Source organism: Glycine max, chromosome 5 (genome assembly GCF_000004515.6).
Source record: "Glycine max cultivar Williams 82 chromosome 5, Glycine_max_v4.0, whole genome shotgun sequence".
NCBI lineage: Eukaryota > Viridiplantae > Streptophyta > Magnoliopsida > Fabales > Fabaceae > Glycine > Glycine max.
The window spans coordinates 20,056,107-20,072,143 of NC_038241.2; the positions used below are offsets into that span (position 1 = coordinate 20,056,107).

The 16,037-nt window shown below is 35.1% G+C and overlaps 1 protein-coding gene and 1 long non-coding RNA gene across 2 annotated transcripts; one reads left to right on the forward strand and one right to left on the reverse strand.

The window, feature by feature from the left end:
• The first annotated feature begins 4,412 nt into the window (after nucleotides 1-4,412).
• On the forward strand, nucleotides 4,413-5,003 carry LOC102659837 (uncharacterized). Its single transcript, XR_414309.4, has 2 exons — nucleotides 4,413-4,614; nucleotides 4,726-5,003. It is a non-coding gene; the product is annotated as an uncharacterized lncRNA (long non-coding RNA).
• Nucleotides 5,004-12,043: 7,040 nt separating this feature from the next.
• Nucleotides 12,044-15,316, reverse strand: NAC160 (NAC transcription factor 160). Its single transcript, XM_003525716.2, has 4 exons — nucleotides 15,177-15,316; nucleotides 13,925-14,130; nucleotides 13,488-13,774; nucleotides 12,044-12,184 (listed from the first exon to the last, which is right to left on the reverse strand). The coding sequence occupies exons 1-4, from the start codon at nucleotides 15,314-15,316 to the stop codon at nucleotides 12,044-12,046; spliced, it is 774 nt and encodes a 257-aa protein (XP_003525764.2).
• Nucleotides 15,317-16,037: the final 721 nt, after the last annotated feature.

Below are 16,037 nucleotides of genomic sequence, written 5' to 3' on the forward strand. Positions count from 1 at the left end.
TGAGGTCACATGAATTTTTGTACTTCTTGATTTGAAACACATTTAATCAAACGTTGTTTTCTTTTTCTTTTTACTTTACATGTTAGCACTCTCACCAAACGTGTAGAACGAGCAATTTCTGATTGAACAAACTTGGAAGTCAAACTCAGGAACACAGGTCGCTTGAGCAAATAAACCAACGACTTACATTCATATTCCAGTGAAAGTTAAATAAGCAAAGATGTAATTTGTGAGAGAATGAGAGACAAGGACATTAAATTTATCCATATTATTAGCATTGTGACTGTTGTTTACAGTAATGGCTTAAACTTGAAAATCCTAATGAGTCATTGGAGACATCTAACAACAACCTTCAAATGGCCCCATGCATAGTGCCACTTGCCAACATCATAATTCATAAGCAATTATCCTCCTCAAATTTTAGCCAACCCACATCAATTAGACTTTGTACCTTATGTTTCAAGGTCATACAATGCTCAATGCAATGCCCCGGGACTCCTCCATGATAAGCACATGTTGCATTCGAGTTGTATCCTCGGAAAAATGGAGGTTGAGGAACCTTGGCTAGGGTTATGGCTACCATTGCATTATTGAGTAGAAATGGGAGTAAGTTAGCATACGACACCGGAATTGGGGTGAATTCTACAGGCTTTTTTTCTGGAAAATTCCTTCCTCAATTGGTGTTTCGGTTTGTGTTAAGGGTGGTGTTTGGTATTGGATGTGCGGCAGGCGGGCTTTATGGCTAATTTAGGGGTGGCCTTTGTGGATGATTGGGTGTTCTTGGCTGATAGGGTGGTGGGTAATGAGAAGGGCCGATATTGGCTGAGTATTGACATTGTTGAGCTGGTGGAAAATTTGGCCATATAGGAACAACAGTCACAACATGGGTTCCTCCCTTCTTCTTATTCTCTCCATTTGCCCCAGGCTTCTTATTTATCAAAGCAGGATGATCAAATTTGCCTCTTTTTAGACCCACGTCGATCCTTTCGCCGATAAAAACTAAGGCGTGTAACCCACCATCTTCTCATAGTAGAACACCGGTAATGTGTCTACTATCATTGTTATCATCTCCCTCTCCATCATTGGGGGCACTACTTGAGCTGTCAGTTCTGATTTCAAGGAAAGAATGCAATGACCAATGCCACCAATGTGAAAAATAAACATGGATGTATGTGAATGATGCATTGTCGAAGTATTGCAAATTTTACACAGGAATTAAGTAGAACATATGGTTGAATCAATTCAGATTTTCATTAAAACAACATTGTTTGTCGCATATTCTGGAAATAAAACATGGACGTCAATAGTCCTTAATTTTTGTAAATTGGCACAATCATGTGTTGGCAATAGACAAAGAAACGATGTAACTCGATCCATCTTATGCCCCAACTTTTGCAAGCTGGTTACTTCCATACTTGACCTTGACTTGATGAACCTTTCCTTTAAAACATGTGCTTGGTTCAACCCCATAATCCAAGGAATAGAAATTTTGATTGTCAGTACTTTGACAACATATCGTAGAGATGAATGACTAGGGCATACTTATGTTGTGCATGACAAATGTAATTATAAGAATAACATGAGATGCCCGAAGAACCATCATTTCCTAGTTAACCATGCATTAGGTACCATGTTCACATGATTTTCAATCATTTTTTTAAAGAGAAATGAGTGTATAATTCAAACATGGTTTGTCTATAGCTATGATCATGGTACCCAACGCATGTGACTAAGAATGTGGTGTAACCTTCATTCTTCATTGTGACTTTCTTTTGTTCTTTTTTTTTTCTCTTTTTTTTTGTGCAGAAAAAAATGCAAGGATCATGCATGAGTGAACATAACATGTGAACGATGAAAATAGAATGTATGCAGTTGGCAGAACCAAAACATGCTAAATGAGGATGTATGACAATGCAATGACTTATGCAAATGCAATTCATGGATATGACAAATGATAATTGCAGGAATGATATGTCCATTACGATGCCATGAAGAGATGCATGTTGCAATCAAGGAACATGCTAGAGTGAGTTTGCTATGTGCCCCCTAATTCAATAACCTAATGGAAAGGATCCAAAAGTCCACTTCTAGTGATAATTCCCAATGGTGGTTTCATGTAACTTTACTGGCTTTTAGAGATATCATCCTCTTAGGTGGCGATAGGGACTATCAGCGACAATGCATCACTAAAAGAGGAAAACTCTAGATGAGGCTTCACTGTTATCAAGCGAGTCAGAGACCCAGCATGACCACAGATTTACCTCCACTCCTTATGGCTCACATAGACCCGGGTATAGGGCCTAACATCTCAATGTGTGTGCGAGGTGTAGGTGCCATGTGTGCATAGAAAAAATATTTCTAACTATGAATGTAATAGATAGACAGACACACACCAAACAAAACAACATAGCAAAGGTTATATACAAATATGGACAAAACAAAAGATAAAAGGGAAAAAGGGAAAATAAATAATGAAGAAGTCACGATAAAAACATTGCACACTGACTGAATGGCCTAACTCTCTAATAGTCCCCGATGGAGTCACCAACTGTCGCAAACTACCCTTCGACGGGAGGGCGAGGCGATATCAAATGGTGCATCTTCCCATGAAGAAAACACGTGGAGTCGCCACCAATGTTTATTCGAGGAAAATGTTAGAAAAACCAAAAAGGGGTCTGCGAAATTTGAGAATAAGGGTTCGGGAGTTGTTGACGTGTGGGGAAGGTATTAGCACCCCACGCATCCGTCACAATGGATGAAAACCTTTAATCGAGTGTGTAAAATCATGACTTCAATATTTATTTATTTTCCACTTTTTATGTTTTTTTATACTTTTTGGGGTCGACAAGAGCGTTGCCCTTGCTCCTACGTATCCTCAAGTGCGATGAGGAACTCAGACCTACGTAGTTCTTTAAAGTCTGAAAGCTTGTGTGTTACATTGATTTTATGTTTTTTGAAAGATTGAATTTAATTGCGAACAAAAGTCGTTTAAGGTGTTGGACCTTGAAACGATGTTTTAAACTTTAAAAAGCGGAGAGAGTCGTTTAAGACGTTGGACCTTAAAACGATCTTTTGATTTTTGAAAAGAGGAGAGAATCGTTAAGGCGTTGGACCTTGAAACGATCTCAAGTGATATTTGATAAAAGGAAATTAGTTATGAGTTGGTTTTATCTTGGTTTTTGCTTATTAACCTTCAACCTTTTTTAAAGATAACTTGCGACACTAATGATCGGTTAAAACTTACTTTACAAAAGAAAAGTGATTACCGTGATAGGAGAAGGAGATGAAGATGCACAAAACAATAAAGAGGACCCCCAAGGGTCCATGAATCATGTTCAAATCCTTAAAGACAAACACTAACCAGATGACGAACGAAGAACGATGTAGACGTCGCTTACGGTCGCAATTCGGTAGTGCCTCGGCCTCGTTTCCTCTTCTTTCTTCTTCTTCTTTCTCTCCTCTTTCAATTCCCTCAATTTCTGACCTTGGAACCCTTAAAACAACCCCTAGGACGCCTATTTATAAGCAAAAGGTCACTTTGGGGCAGTTGCAGCTCGCCCAGGCGAGCTGAAACTTAGTGCTGAAGCAATGAGCTCGCCCAGATGAGTTGGTTTCTTCACCATGAAGTTATTTGGTGGCCCAAGCGAGCCAGAGGCTTGCCTGGGCGAGCTAGGGTCCAGGAAAATAATGGAAAAGATCCTTTTGCCCTTTTTTTGGTATTTTTTGCATTTTTGATCAAAACACTAAATGATTATCTGTTTCGCACTATAACTGACGTTCAACACCGTAAGTCGACTAACAAGAATCAAAAGATCAACAAACGATAGTCCCTAAACGAAATTAGGATATGACACATGTATCTATAGAGTATGTTAGAGACTCTGTTGTTAACCCTTTTTAACACCAAATAATAATCAAAAGTCATGTTAAAAATAAAATTACAAAAAACACATTTCTGTTGCATATAAAGGATCTTATTACTGCAGTTTTAATGTTTTATTACTTTTGCATATAAAGGATCTTTATTGCAGTTCTAATAATATAAAAAAAATTTAACCCATATAATATATTGGTTAAAATACTAATTTATATGAAAGTTTAAATTATTTTTAAAATTTAATAAACATACATTAACAGTGTAATACAAATTTCACAGTTTTATGTTTGATAGATAAATTTTTTTGACCTTAAGATATATGAATATAATATTAGACGGCTAAAGTTCATACTTGGAACCTGTTGCATAAGTTTAATGCTCTTTATTATTGATTAATACTGTTACTGTTTTACCCCTGCCCTTTTCAATATTTCCAAATTTAAAGAAAACCGCGTTGACACATTTGCCCTTTATTTAAGAAGTTTGTTTATTTGAAATGAATTTCTTTTAGGAATATTTGTTGGCGATTAAGGGGTTGGCATTATCGTTTTCCTTTAAAAAAAAGGCATGTTCATTAAGTTTCAGTCGGCGTGGATTTCCGATGGAATTGAGGTTTTTGGTCGTGATTGTTACTAATTTCGTTTTACCGTTGGTTGACGCTGATGATCTTCCATGTACAAGATTAAAGTCACACAAAACATGTTTGTAGAAGCTGAGAATCGACAACTGTCGTTAAGGTAATGGCCATTTCCAGAGGTGACATTAAGTATGAGAGTGAAGATTTTGTTGATATGAGTTGAGTTTGTGAAATGATTTTGTATATTGTATCTGTTTGATTCGTTTATTAGGTGTTTCAGCGTGGAGGACTTAGGTAGTTTCAGTCGCTGTCACGGTGCAATGGTTTGAAGGCGGAAGTTGAACATCAATTACGGGCCTCAATGGATTGTGGTGATGGACTATTGATTTGTTTGGTTAATGTTTATCCGCTTATGTTTTTGAAAGATATTTGTATCATGGGAACTGCTTGGGGCACCAGCATATTTGCAGGTACACCCAGCAGTTTTCAAAAACACCGAAAATATCCTTATGGGTATTTTCGGTTATAAAGAGCAGATTAGCTTTTTCATTTTTGCAGTGCCTTTTTTCCGTAAAATCACATTCCTTAGTGTAACTTGCTTTCGTTAGCGTCCTTTTGTAAGTATTTGTTGTCGTCGATGGTGTATGTGCGTTGTTTATGAATATACGGTGAAGTTCAGTAGTTTTTCGTCGCCGGAGAAGAAGAGATGCATATTAAAAAATATAATTTTTTACATATATAAATTTTTATGGAACTTATGATTTTTATTTACAATTTATATATGTAAACAATTTAATTATTAGATCAAAATTAATTGTCATAGAATTTATTATCTAAATTTATATGTACATTAAATATACATTAAAAAAAATTTAGTTATATATAACGACATTAATTATTTTATAACATAATTGACTTATTAGCTCAGTTGGTTAGAGTGTCGTGCTACTAAGGCAAAAATCATAGGTTCGGTTCCTGCATGTGTTGACAAATTATGATGGTCATTTTCCATGCTTTGTCTCCTATGTTGTGTATTGGAGAGAGAATGATTTTGGTTGTGTGTCATGTCTTTCATAAAGCTAAATGGTAAGGGCTTGGTTGTTTGTGTCCTTTTCTTAAAAGAAGGTATAGGCTTGTTTGTGCTCTCAAAAGTTGATGAGATTGGATTTTATATTAATTTGTTATTTAATTAATCTACTAGTATGAAGCATTAGAACATTTCATGTCCAATCCTAATAAAAACACTTATTCTTGTGAAAAGATTACGGTTAAGTAATTTAAGTACCAATAATATAAAATAAAATTTAACAACAATAATAATATAATTAACAATGCAAGAAAAGAAACATAGGTACAACAACAACTAATTATGAACAAAAAAAAAAAAAAAACAAGAGACACAAAAACAACAAGTATGATTTGGTGTTTCATAAAACCTTCTTTCTTTTCCTTTCAAAAAGTTTTGATGGTGGGGGACGTGTCGACCGTGGAGGTTATGAGGCATTCAAAGCTTCAATAAATCATTTAATTTCAAAATTTGTTGCTTTGAAACTTTGCACATAACTCGATTGGGCCTGAACTTTGATAATCAACAAAGGTTGATTGCATTGCGGCGATATGATCCTCACTTTCAAGCTCAAATAAATTGTAGCACACACGCTGTAGGCGATCTCTACCCGTAGGGCATCTGTCATAAATCTTTGATAAATATTCATCCACATTGTCTTCCATTCATAATGTTTCTAGAATTCATTGCTTAAGTTGAATATAGGTGCAACTGTCAAGACCTTACAGGGTTGAGGCAAGGAAGACTTGAAGTATACTCCTTATTCATTTGTTAGTATGTATCCATTGTGATAAACAAATGAAGCTGAGGAATTTGTCAAATGTAGAGTTGATGTTTGGCCGATCCATATCATAGTTAGGGCCTGGGTGACAAGATGATTTGTCAATAGAGTAAAGTTTTCACATTAACTTGATTTTTATAGGTAGACTATATCGCACTACAAGAAAAATGACTTATGCCTACGGACAAAAACCATCACTAAATGTTAAAAATGCGTAGGTAAAGGTAATAAAGACTTTGTCCTACAGACATGTTGGCCGCCAACTTTGAGAGGGCTTACAGTGACAGATTATAGTTTGTCAGTAGAGGTTTTACCTATAAATTTACTTTCACCTACAATTACATTTGATTGTCACTATATGTTATTCCTACAATTCACACTGTGCGTAGGTAAAAGTCATTAACTTATATATCTACAACCTCTAACGGTAGGTAAAAACTTTAACTTGTACCTACAATCTCAAACTGTAGGTAAAAGTCACTAACTTTGCCTACCATTGAAAGACTGTAGATACAAATCATTTACTTGTACTTATAGACTTTAATTGTAGGTAAAAGTCAGATAATAAAAGTCACATTGCTCGTTATCTATTGAGATGTTTTGTTTCCAAATTATTATGAATATTATTATTTAGTTATCTAGATAAAATGATTATCAATTGTATCTATATTAATTGTCTAAGCCTTTTATAAGTTCAAGAAACTAATCTATGCAATACAGTAATTGCCTTACTTTAAAAAAGGATTTCTGGTAATTTTGAAACATTGGAGCAAACATTGAAAATTGGAGCAATCTATTCTCCAATAGAGAATAACACATTTCACAAAGAGGTGCCCAAAGGTGAGTCTTTTGCTGAATAAACGAGATCCTTAATCTAATAAAGTACTAAGATATAGGTGAAAGAAACGTTTTCATGGGGAAGGATGGAAATTTCATTGTGGGTGGAGTACTATTTATTGTCACTAGCTAATTCACGATTCTTGTCAATAAGCATCTTCATAGCCTCAACATTTCCTGATTTTATTACATCAAACTGCATTGATGAAGGATGAGTTATCAAGTCCATTATCCTATTGTGTTCCAATTGGTTAACATGAAATGAAACAAACAAAAGTTAAATTAAAATTTTAAATAGCGGACCAGCTTCTGATTCCTTGTTGTCCTCCATGCCTAGCAAGAGGTATATATAGTTGATTGGTCCAACCAATGTTAAACATGAAATGAAACAAACAAAAGTTAAATTAAAATTTTAATCTTATATATGAAGCACCATTTATTATCTCTATTTATAAAATTCTATATTTTAATACGTACATGAAAAAAAAATTGCAAGATATTTTTACTCATGTGACTCGTGTTGGCAAACATTAATTAATTTGTGTTATTAGAATAACTCAACAAACATCTAATACCATTATTATACTGGATATTGAAAATTAAGCACTAATTCTTAATTTTTTATATAAAACAAAAATATATATAAATTTCTAAAATAAGAATAAAAATGGAAATGATGTCAAATAATATCTAATTTTAGCTTAGCACACAAAAAAAAGCCATTTTCAACTCGTACGTGGTTTTTTATATGCAATGTTGTAAGGTGGTCTTCATTTCTTGCGATGGCCAGAGTAGTTGGATGTTTTTCAAATAATCGCATTGCCAAATCTATTGTATGCACAAATTAAATAGTAAAGGCAAGTTAAAACTCCAACTAAATTGAAAAACCACGTACGAGTTCATATATATATATATATATATATATATATATATATATATATATATATATATATATCCATCTTGGTTAAAAGGCAGAGAAGTGAGAGAACTAAATATGAAGAAAATCTCCATTCTGTTTGTTGAATCATTTACTTATTAGTACTTACCCATTCTCCATTCTCCACATCTTGGTTTTCCGAGTTACCCCTGCCTGCGGTACGGAGTATCAAAGCAATTGTCATAACAATCTTTCCAAGTCCCATTGCATTTGCTAGAATCTATAACCTAAGATGAATAAATAATTAAATAATTGTAAGCAGGTAAAAATGTGTCTTTTGAAAATTGATGGCCTCAAAAACCTCACTCCTCTTGCCATCTGCATTGCCTTAGGAAGCTTTTTTGACACTTCTCCAGTAAAGATGTTCACATAAATTGTCCTTCTGCTAGAAACCATGTAAGGTTAAGTTGCATACTGATATTGGGGGAAAAACTCCATTCTGTTTGTTGAATCATTTACTTATTAGTACTTACCTATTGCATAGTGTAGGCTGACCAGCAGGGATGTAGATTTCTTTCTGCACTCTCAGTATCCATCCCTTTCTGCAGGAAGCTCCATTGATAGAAGTGCTACTGAATACTTTCCCAAGTTCAACTACGGAATTGGATGGCAAAGCTGAACTTTCTTTAAGCATAGATTCAACACGTAAATATAGAGTACTCAACCTCTTGAATGTATGATTAATAAATACATCTGATTTCTTATTTACATATCCTAAGGGTATAAGTCAATAACATTAGCTCTAAGACATTCAATTCCTCTACAAAGTAACCTATAAACCTACTTATCAATTCTTTAACCCTCCTATCAAGCTTTCCCAGTTTGAATTCCAATTTTCCCATTCCCTGAGCATACAACCTTTTTGCAGGCAACAAGTCGTCCCATACATCTACAAGAAGCTCTATTATCTGGAGATATAGTGAAGTAAATGTCAAAGCATCAACATCACTGGATCCCAAAGAATCAAATTTCATAGTGGTTAGCTCCTTCAAACACTTGCATCAATGACATCAGCACCCGAAAGGAAGCAATGATTAAAATAAACAAAAAGACATTAATAGATGCATGCATGGTAAATTTAAACAATCAAAAAATAAAAAAAAATGTCGTATTAAAGAATATTATAAGCTTGCAGGACATCTTAAATTTCATGCCTATAAACTGAAGAAAGGCACTGCTGACTAACTAGTATCCCCATATTTTGTATGTAATATAAACTCATCACAGAATTATACATCGATATGCCCAAAATGAGTTATTGTAGGCAAAGTCTATACACATGTTTGGGATTACTTATATTTAACATACGCATAATACAAATATTGGAAGAAGCAACAGCAAATGCCAAGGCGCATATGTTAATGAAGTTGTACTACAATTCATTTCCTCAAGGACCTTAGCACTTCACTTGTATGACTTGACTCTATAGCCGGCCACATATCAGGGAGCTTTGCAAAGATGTAATTTATCAAGTTTGTAACTTCATTATACACTGATTGTTGTTGTTCTACCTGATCATTTGCTACCTCTTCTGGCTCCCTTGTGATATGTGAATCAATTTTGGAGCCAATCACCTCATTGCTAGCAAAATTTGAAGCATCACCTTCAAATAAAGGCAATTATTGCTCCCTTTCTCCAAGGTTAATATTTCTTGCAGAATACTCAGATATGATTTTCTCACATAGGCAGGCCAAAAGGGTATCCCTATCCAAGATATCACTAAGAATTATAAATTCTACCTAGGAATGTAACTGCATTTTATCCAAGATATAGAAAGAGTTTAACAGTGCAATTATCCTTGCACTGTTAAATTCTATATTTCCTTCCAAAGTTGTTTCTACCTGTAAAAGCAAAATAAAAAAGTAATCAGTGCCACTCCTTCAAAGAAATATAGGTATAGGAAAAAACTTAGACACATACCATAAGTACTATTGGTATTGTTCTCCAGTCAGATTTGGAGTTTCACCTTGGTAATATAGGTATAGGAAAAAACTTAAATACATCCAAAATAAAGCCTACATCTGGTAAGCCTTCTCCTAAAGACATATAAGACGCAAAAGGATTGATAACAAGAGACACTAGAGATAAGTTTGAAGATAAAAATTGAAGTTGAAACACTAAGTTCTCTATCCTTAGGTTGTAGATTTTTGCAGCTCCAACAAGTTTAGTCAAAGCTGACTCTAAAAGAGCTTGTTCATCATTATTTTGCTCTACAATGGGCTCACCACCCTTTCTTCGCTTGATCAAAGGCAACGCTGAAGCTTCATCTGGATTAGCCTGTTAGCATCAATAGGATAATTAGGCCATTTTGCATGAAGAGATTGCTTACAGAATCAGGCAATATTCATGACATACTGATATGAACCCTCATGGCACAAGAGCTGACTTAGGATCGTCTAGGATTAAACCTTGATGGAAAATGCGGAAATTGATTAAGGAAAGGATGGAAAATAAGGTGGTTAATTTCGTGGGTCTTACTAAGGTGGTTCTTGGCATAAAATGGATGAATGGAATGGTAAAATGTAGGTTAAGTGGTGGCTGGACAGAAATATAGAAATGGCAATAACTGAAGCTACGGGGCTCCAAATGAGGTGATTCCAAAACGAGGTGAAAGCTCTCGTTTTGAAAGTCAATTTAGGCTCAAGAATCACTTAATTTGAGTGTGTAGAATGAGAGTTATGGCCACAAGATAATTCTGGGCAGAGATGGATTTTCTGGAATTGTGGTTTGAAAGAACAAGGGTGAAGATGAAAGGAAGGAAAGAATCACTCTTTCCAGCGAGGGCAACACACATAGGTTGTGAAAGTCCTTTGATACAACCAGGGTGTTCTTGAATCACTCAAGAATTTAGGAGAATCACTCTCACTAAGATAAAAGAGATAAACTCTAATTTTCTGAATAAAACTCAACTTGTGTTTATTGATAAAATGGTTCAGCTTATATAGAAGCTTTACAGCAGATTTTAGTAATGACCCACTAACCTAGAATTAAAATAACTTAATGCCATTAACCTAGGGAATTAAAAAAAAACTTAATGGCTGAGTGTAACTGAAATTGTGGCAACCAAAAGTCACCCCCAACAGCCAACAAGTCAACCACCATTTGGTCTCCCAAAAGGCTGATGCCTAGGTTGCCAATTGGGCCCTTATTACAACTTGAACTAAACCTAACTAAAGCCCTTTTAGTTGATTAACCCAAAACATATTTTTGGTTAGCCAACTTTACAAGGATTGGGCCATTATTTAGACAAACTAAACACTCTAAAATTGAAACAAAGTGGTGTCATTTAGTCCTCCTCCATTTGGGCCATGATACAACTCACAACCTTGGACTTTTCTCCTTGAAACTTGGGCTTGTATTCAAATAGTATGGACAACACTTGTTGAAGAGCTTCCTTGGCTTTCCTTGCTCTAGCCCTTGTCATAGGTCCTCCAAGTCCTTCAAGTGGATCCTTGCCCTTGCTCTTGGTCATGTCCTCATCACATACTGACATTCAATACACTATCTTAGACATCTACATCATTTAATTATATACATGCATACACATACATACATATATACACACACACTTACAAACATAAAAACATCATTTAATTTTCAAAAGTACCAAGTCACTAAAAATCTCAACAACAATAAATAACAATAGTCATTAGTTATTACCTCTCCATAACACTTGGTTGACGCTCGAACAATCCACTGAGACTTACTGGGGTAACTCCGACACGGAAAATTGAAATGAACGATTTCATTATCCACCAATCTACTCACTCTTCTAGCCGTTGAAACTGCAACCTCAACCTTCTTACCGAGAAGGAACCACCTACACTCTTCCAGAAACTCACCTTCCTCGAGATTCAAAATATTTGGAATGTTCCTCTTCTCCACAGGCTTTTGCACCTCCACCGTCTCCACGTCATCACCGATAACCGCTTTCTTCTTCTGCACTAGTCGAAACATTTGCGATCCCCTCAACATCGTTGAACCGGTTGTGCTTTCTTCTGCATCGGTGGAACCGGTGACGATTCAACTTCTTCTTCTTCATCCATTTCTTCTTCCAGCGATGCCATCATTGATTTCAGAGTCTCCTCTTCGGTGGTGACTTTACAATACTACAAAAAGCACATTTAACATCGTACGTTTAACATCGGTTTTCCTCAAAACCGATGTTAACGTTAACATGGTGGCATAATTGTAATTAATGTGAATTTGTTAACATCGGTTTTTTAGAAAACCGATGTTAATTAGCTTATGTTAACATCAGTTGTTTAAAAACCGATGTTAACATGAAACTGGTAACATCGGTTTTTGAATAACCGATGTTAAAGTCAGTATGTTAACATCGATTTTTAGAAAAACCGATGTTAACATAAGATAGGTTAACATCGGTTTGTTGTAGAAAACCGATGTTAATGTTAACATCATTTAGTTAACATCGGTTTTGTATTGATAACCGATGTTGTACATACATTTTAAAATATTAGATTGCGAGCCCTATTTTGCTCGCGCTTTATTCTTCTCCATCGAAGCTTCTTCGTCTTCTCAACTGTTCTTCCCAACTACTCTTCTTCTGTGCAAGTGTTCTTCTTCTTCGTCGCAAGTGGTTTTCTTCTTCTTCGCAACTGCTCGCGTTGTACTCCATCTCTTCTTCCCTATTTTAAAATGTTTGTTTCTGCAACCTAATGACGATTGTTGTTCTCCATCTAAGGTTGTTCTTTGCACTCTGTTGTTCTCCATCGAAGGTTCTTGTTCGCGCTTTGTTTTTCTCCATCGAAGGTATGCTTCGCGACTCTTTGTTGTAAGGTTGTTGGAAATAGTTCTTTTTATCAATATAATACATTCTTTGTAAGTCTCTGGCAGTATTCATAATTTGGGTGTAGTTGTTTTTATCAATATTTATTACATTTTGGTTCACTATGAGAAGATAAACCTTGTGTATGTGTTGTAAAGACCTAACATCAATATTTATAGCATTTTTAATTTTAGTAAAATATGAAAATTTTATGTTCTATTATTCGACTGATATGCCTTGTGAATTTGGTTTGTCATACTAATTGTGTATACAAATGCTTGGAGGTGTGATTGTTGGCTTTCTTACTGAAGCAAGTATGGATTGTGCAGATAAAACTTACATACTATCACTCTAATGGATCAACATGATGCTGTAATCTTAATCTTATGTACTAGTATCTTATCTATTATTTGATCCTGTAATTTAAATGAAGATCTTGTCTATTAGTTACAACTTAGTTTAGATTAAGATAGATTGGATCTTTTGTCAATCAGTTGTACATAGACTCTATAAGTGTACTATACAGTATCAATGAAATGCAATTGAGAATTTCCTCAATAATTTACACTATTGGTCATTAAAAACCACCAAATTGAAAAATTGAACTCATGAAATTGGCCTACTCTCATGGACCCTCCTTGCTTGGAATTGGAGATTGTGGAATCATGCAATCTATACTCATGCATGATCCAATCGGTTTTCGATCCCTTTGGTGGACGACCCTTGTAGAACACGAGTGCCTTCTTGACAACAATGCTCTTTATCCCACAGGAAGTGAAAATGGGTTTGTCAGTCCCAATAGCCTTCCAATAACCAGAAGCAGCTGCTCTATTAGGCCTCACTCCATTGGGATACTTCCTGTCTCTAGGAGTAAAGAAATACCACTCATCCTCCCTAAACAAAGCTTTGCCTGTTCAAAATGAAAAGCTATCATTCCTTTAGTAATTACTACTTCAAGACAATAGCAACAACAATAACAACAAAAGCCTTATCCCACTGAGTAAATACTTCAAGAAAAGAATGAAACACAAACTAAAACAGTGCAATTGCTAACATAGACTTGGGAGCTCCCATGGATTATAGTTGTAAAGATCTATTTCTGCTATGAATGAAGTAGGAAAGGGTGATGATGTCACTTTGTTTCTCAGATAGTGAACAATTAGCTCCTCATCAGAAGGGTGGAATCTAAATCCAGGAGGGAGTTGGATTTTTGAATTAGCATCTTTATCCATGAACATGAAGGTAGGATGCCTCAGGAGGAACAACCTAGGAAATGTATCAATCAGTTACCGATATTATCGATCAAAATGTCTGTAAGCTTGAAAGATTGTGCATGGATTATATATATAAGCTATGAGTAAGGGACCTACCATAAAATTTGAACTTGACTTAATAATTAAGGGACCTACCATTAGGAAATATGCTATGAGTATTTATTAAAATTTTACTATTGTAGCCGCCCATTAGCACCACAATTTCAAGTGAAAAACTCTCATCATGTGAGTGTAACTGTGTGACTGATTTTGTGGCATTACATGATAGCTTGTCCATCAACTGGAATTTGAATCCCAGCATAGCTTAGGCCATGTTGTTTCTGTGGATGAACACCTAAGTAGTCTCTTCTTTCCCATTGTTTCCACTGTGCTTCCTTCCTTATTTGTTTTCATGGGAAACTTCTCTTTTAATCCATGTAACCTTTCATTTCATTCTTATTAGAGCTTGAGGTGAATTCCTTTGTATTTCGTTCATTAACAGTGATAAGTAAATGCATGCAATTAGGAATTAATAGGATTAGATTATATTATTTGATGTGTCATGTGTCATTATAATTAGCTAGTTGTAATAAATAACATTGTCATTATTTATATTATTGGTTAAAAAAGGATATTTATTATGTAAGGATAAAAATTGTTAGAAACCTTAATAGACAGAATACATGTTGGTAAGCTGGAGGAAGTTATTGCTGCCCATACTACAAAAAGAGCACATGCAATTTGTGTACATCACTTTCAGCACACAGACCTAGATTGGTATGCTCTCATGTCTCTGTTGATCACTACTCTCTCTTATTTCTTTGTTGAAAACCATTGATTTGGAGCTGAAAATGTCATTTTCATTATTAATTAAAAAATCATTATGAAAATCAGTTTTTTTAAATTAAAAAAAGTAGTTTGACAACCAGTTGAATTCCTAAAATGAGTTCATTCTTATATTTAGATTAAAAACTGATTAGGTTTGGTTTTAATTTTTTTTAGAAACTGATTTTTTCACACCCCTAATTTGAATCATGCATTCCTTCCAGTATTGTATACACAGCAGCTGGAGGTTTTGGTGCTGCTTGAGCAGAGAATAAACCATTTGGGTTGTCAACAAATTGAAGCTTCCTTTCCTTTCCCGGTGGAGCTCCCACTGTGAATTCATACGGCTTTAAGAGAACAAAGCACCCACGCATCAGCATTCAGCACCACTCAAGTCAAGTAAACTTAAGCAACCCTGCACCTTCTAATAGTATCTAAGAAATTTATGTTCTTTTCTGTGAATAAACTAATTTTTTTTATAGAAGAACAAAATAAGAAAGTAAAATGAAATGAGTTTCTCTTATAAACTAAAATTAACTTAGACACTTAACTTTTTATAGAAGTTATCTCATCTAATATTTTACAAGTACTCGTGAAAAAGTGTATATAAACAAGGTTTTCAAGACTTTGGACTTGGGAGACAAAATTCAAAAATATAGTAAGAGTTCTGAAAAAAGTTGTACATTTTTTCCACAAACTGAATGTGCCATGGAAACTTCTCTGCTTCTTCTTCTTCCTTTTGAATTTGAAAGCATGCCACCACCTCCAATTAGTAGAAGCACAGGCGCAACTTTGGTTGAGAACTGATAGCGCCACTTGCTGAGTAAGGTTTTTTTTTTAAATAGATTGTGGCTAATTGGAGTATGGTTGCGGAGTTACCGCAACAGATGCTGGAGGTATCGACTTTCGTCACACTCGTCGCTGATGATAACTCGTCGGTTTCGTTAGCGGCGCCAATGATTCGAAGGACTTATCATTAGCGGTTACGTGCACTGTCTGATAACACCATTTTCATTTAGCTCATGGCCACAATAAGTTATCCTCTCAGACACCTGATCACATGTCAAGATGGCTAATTATCAATCTTTATTATCT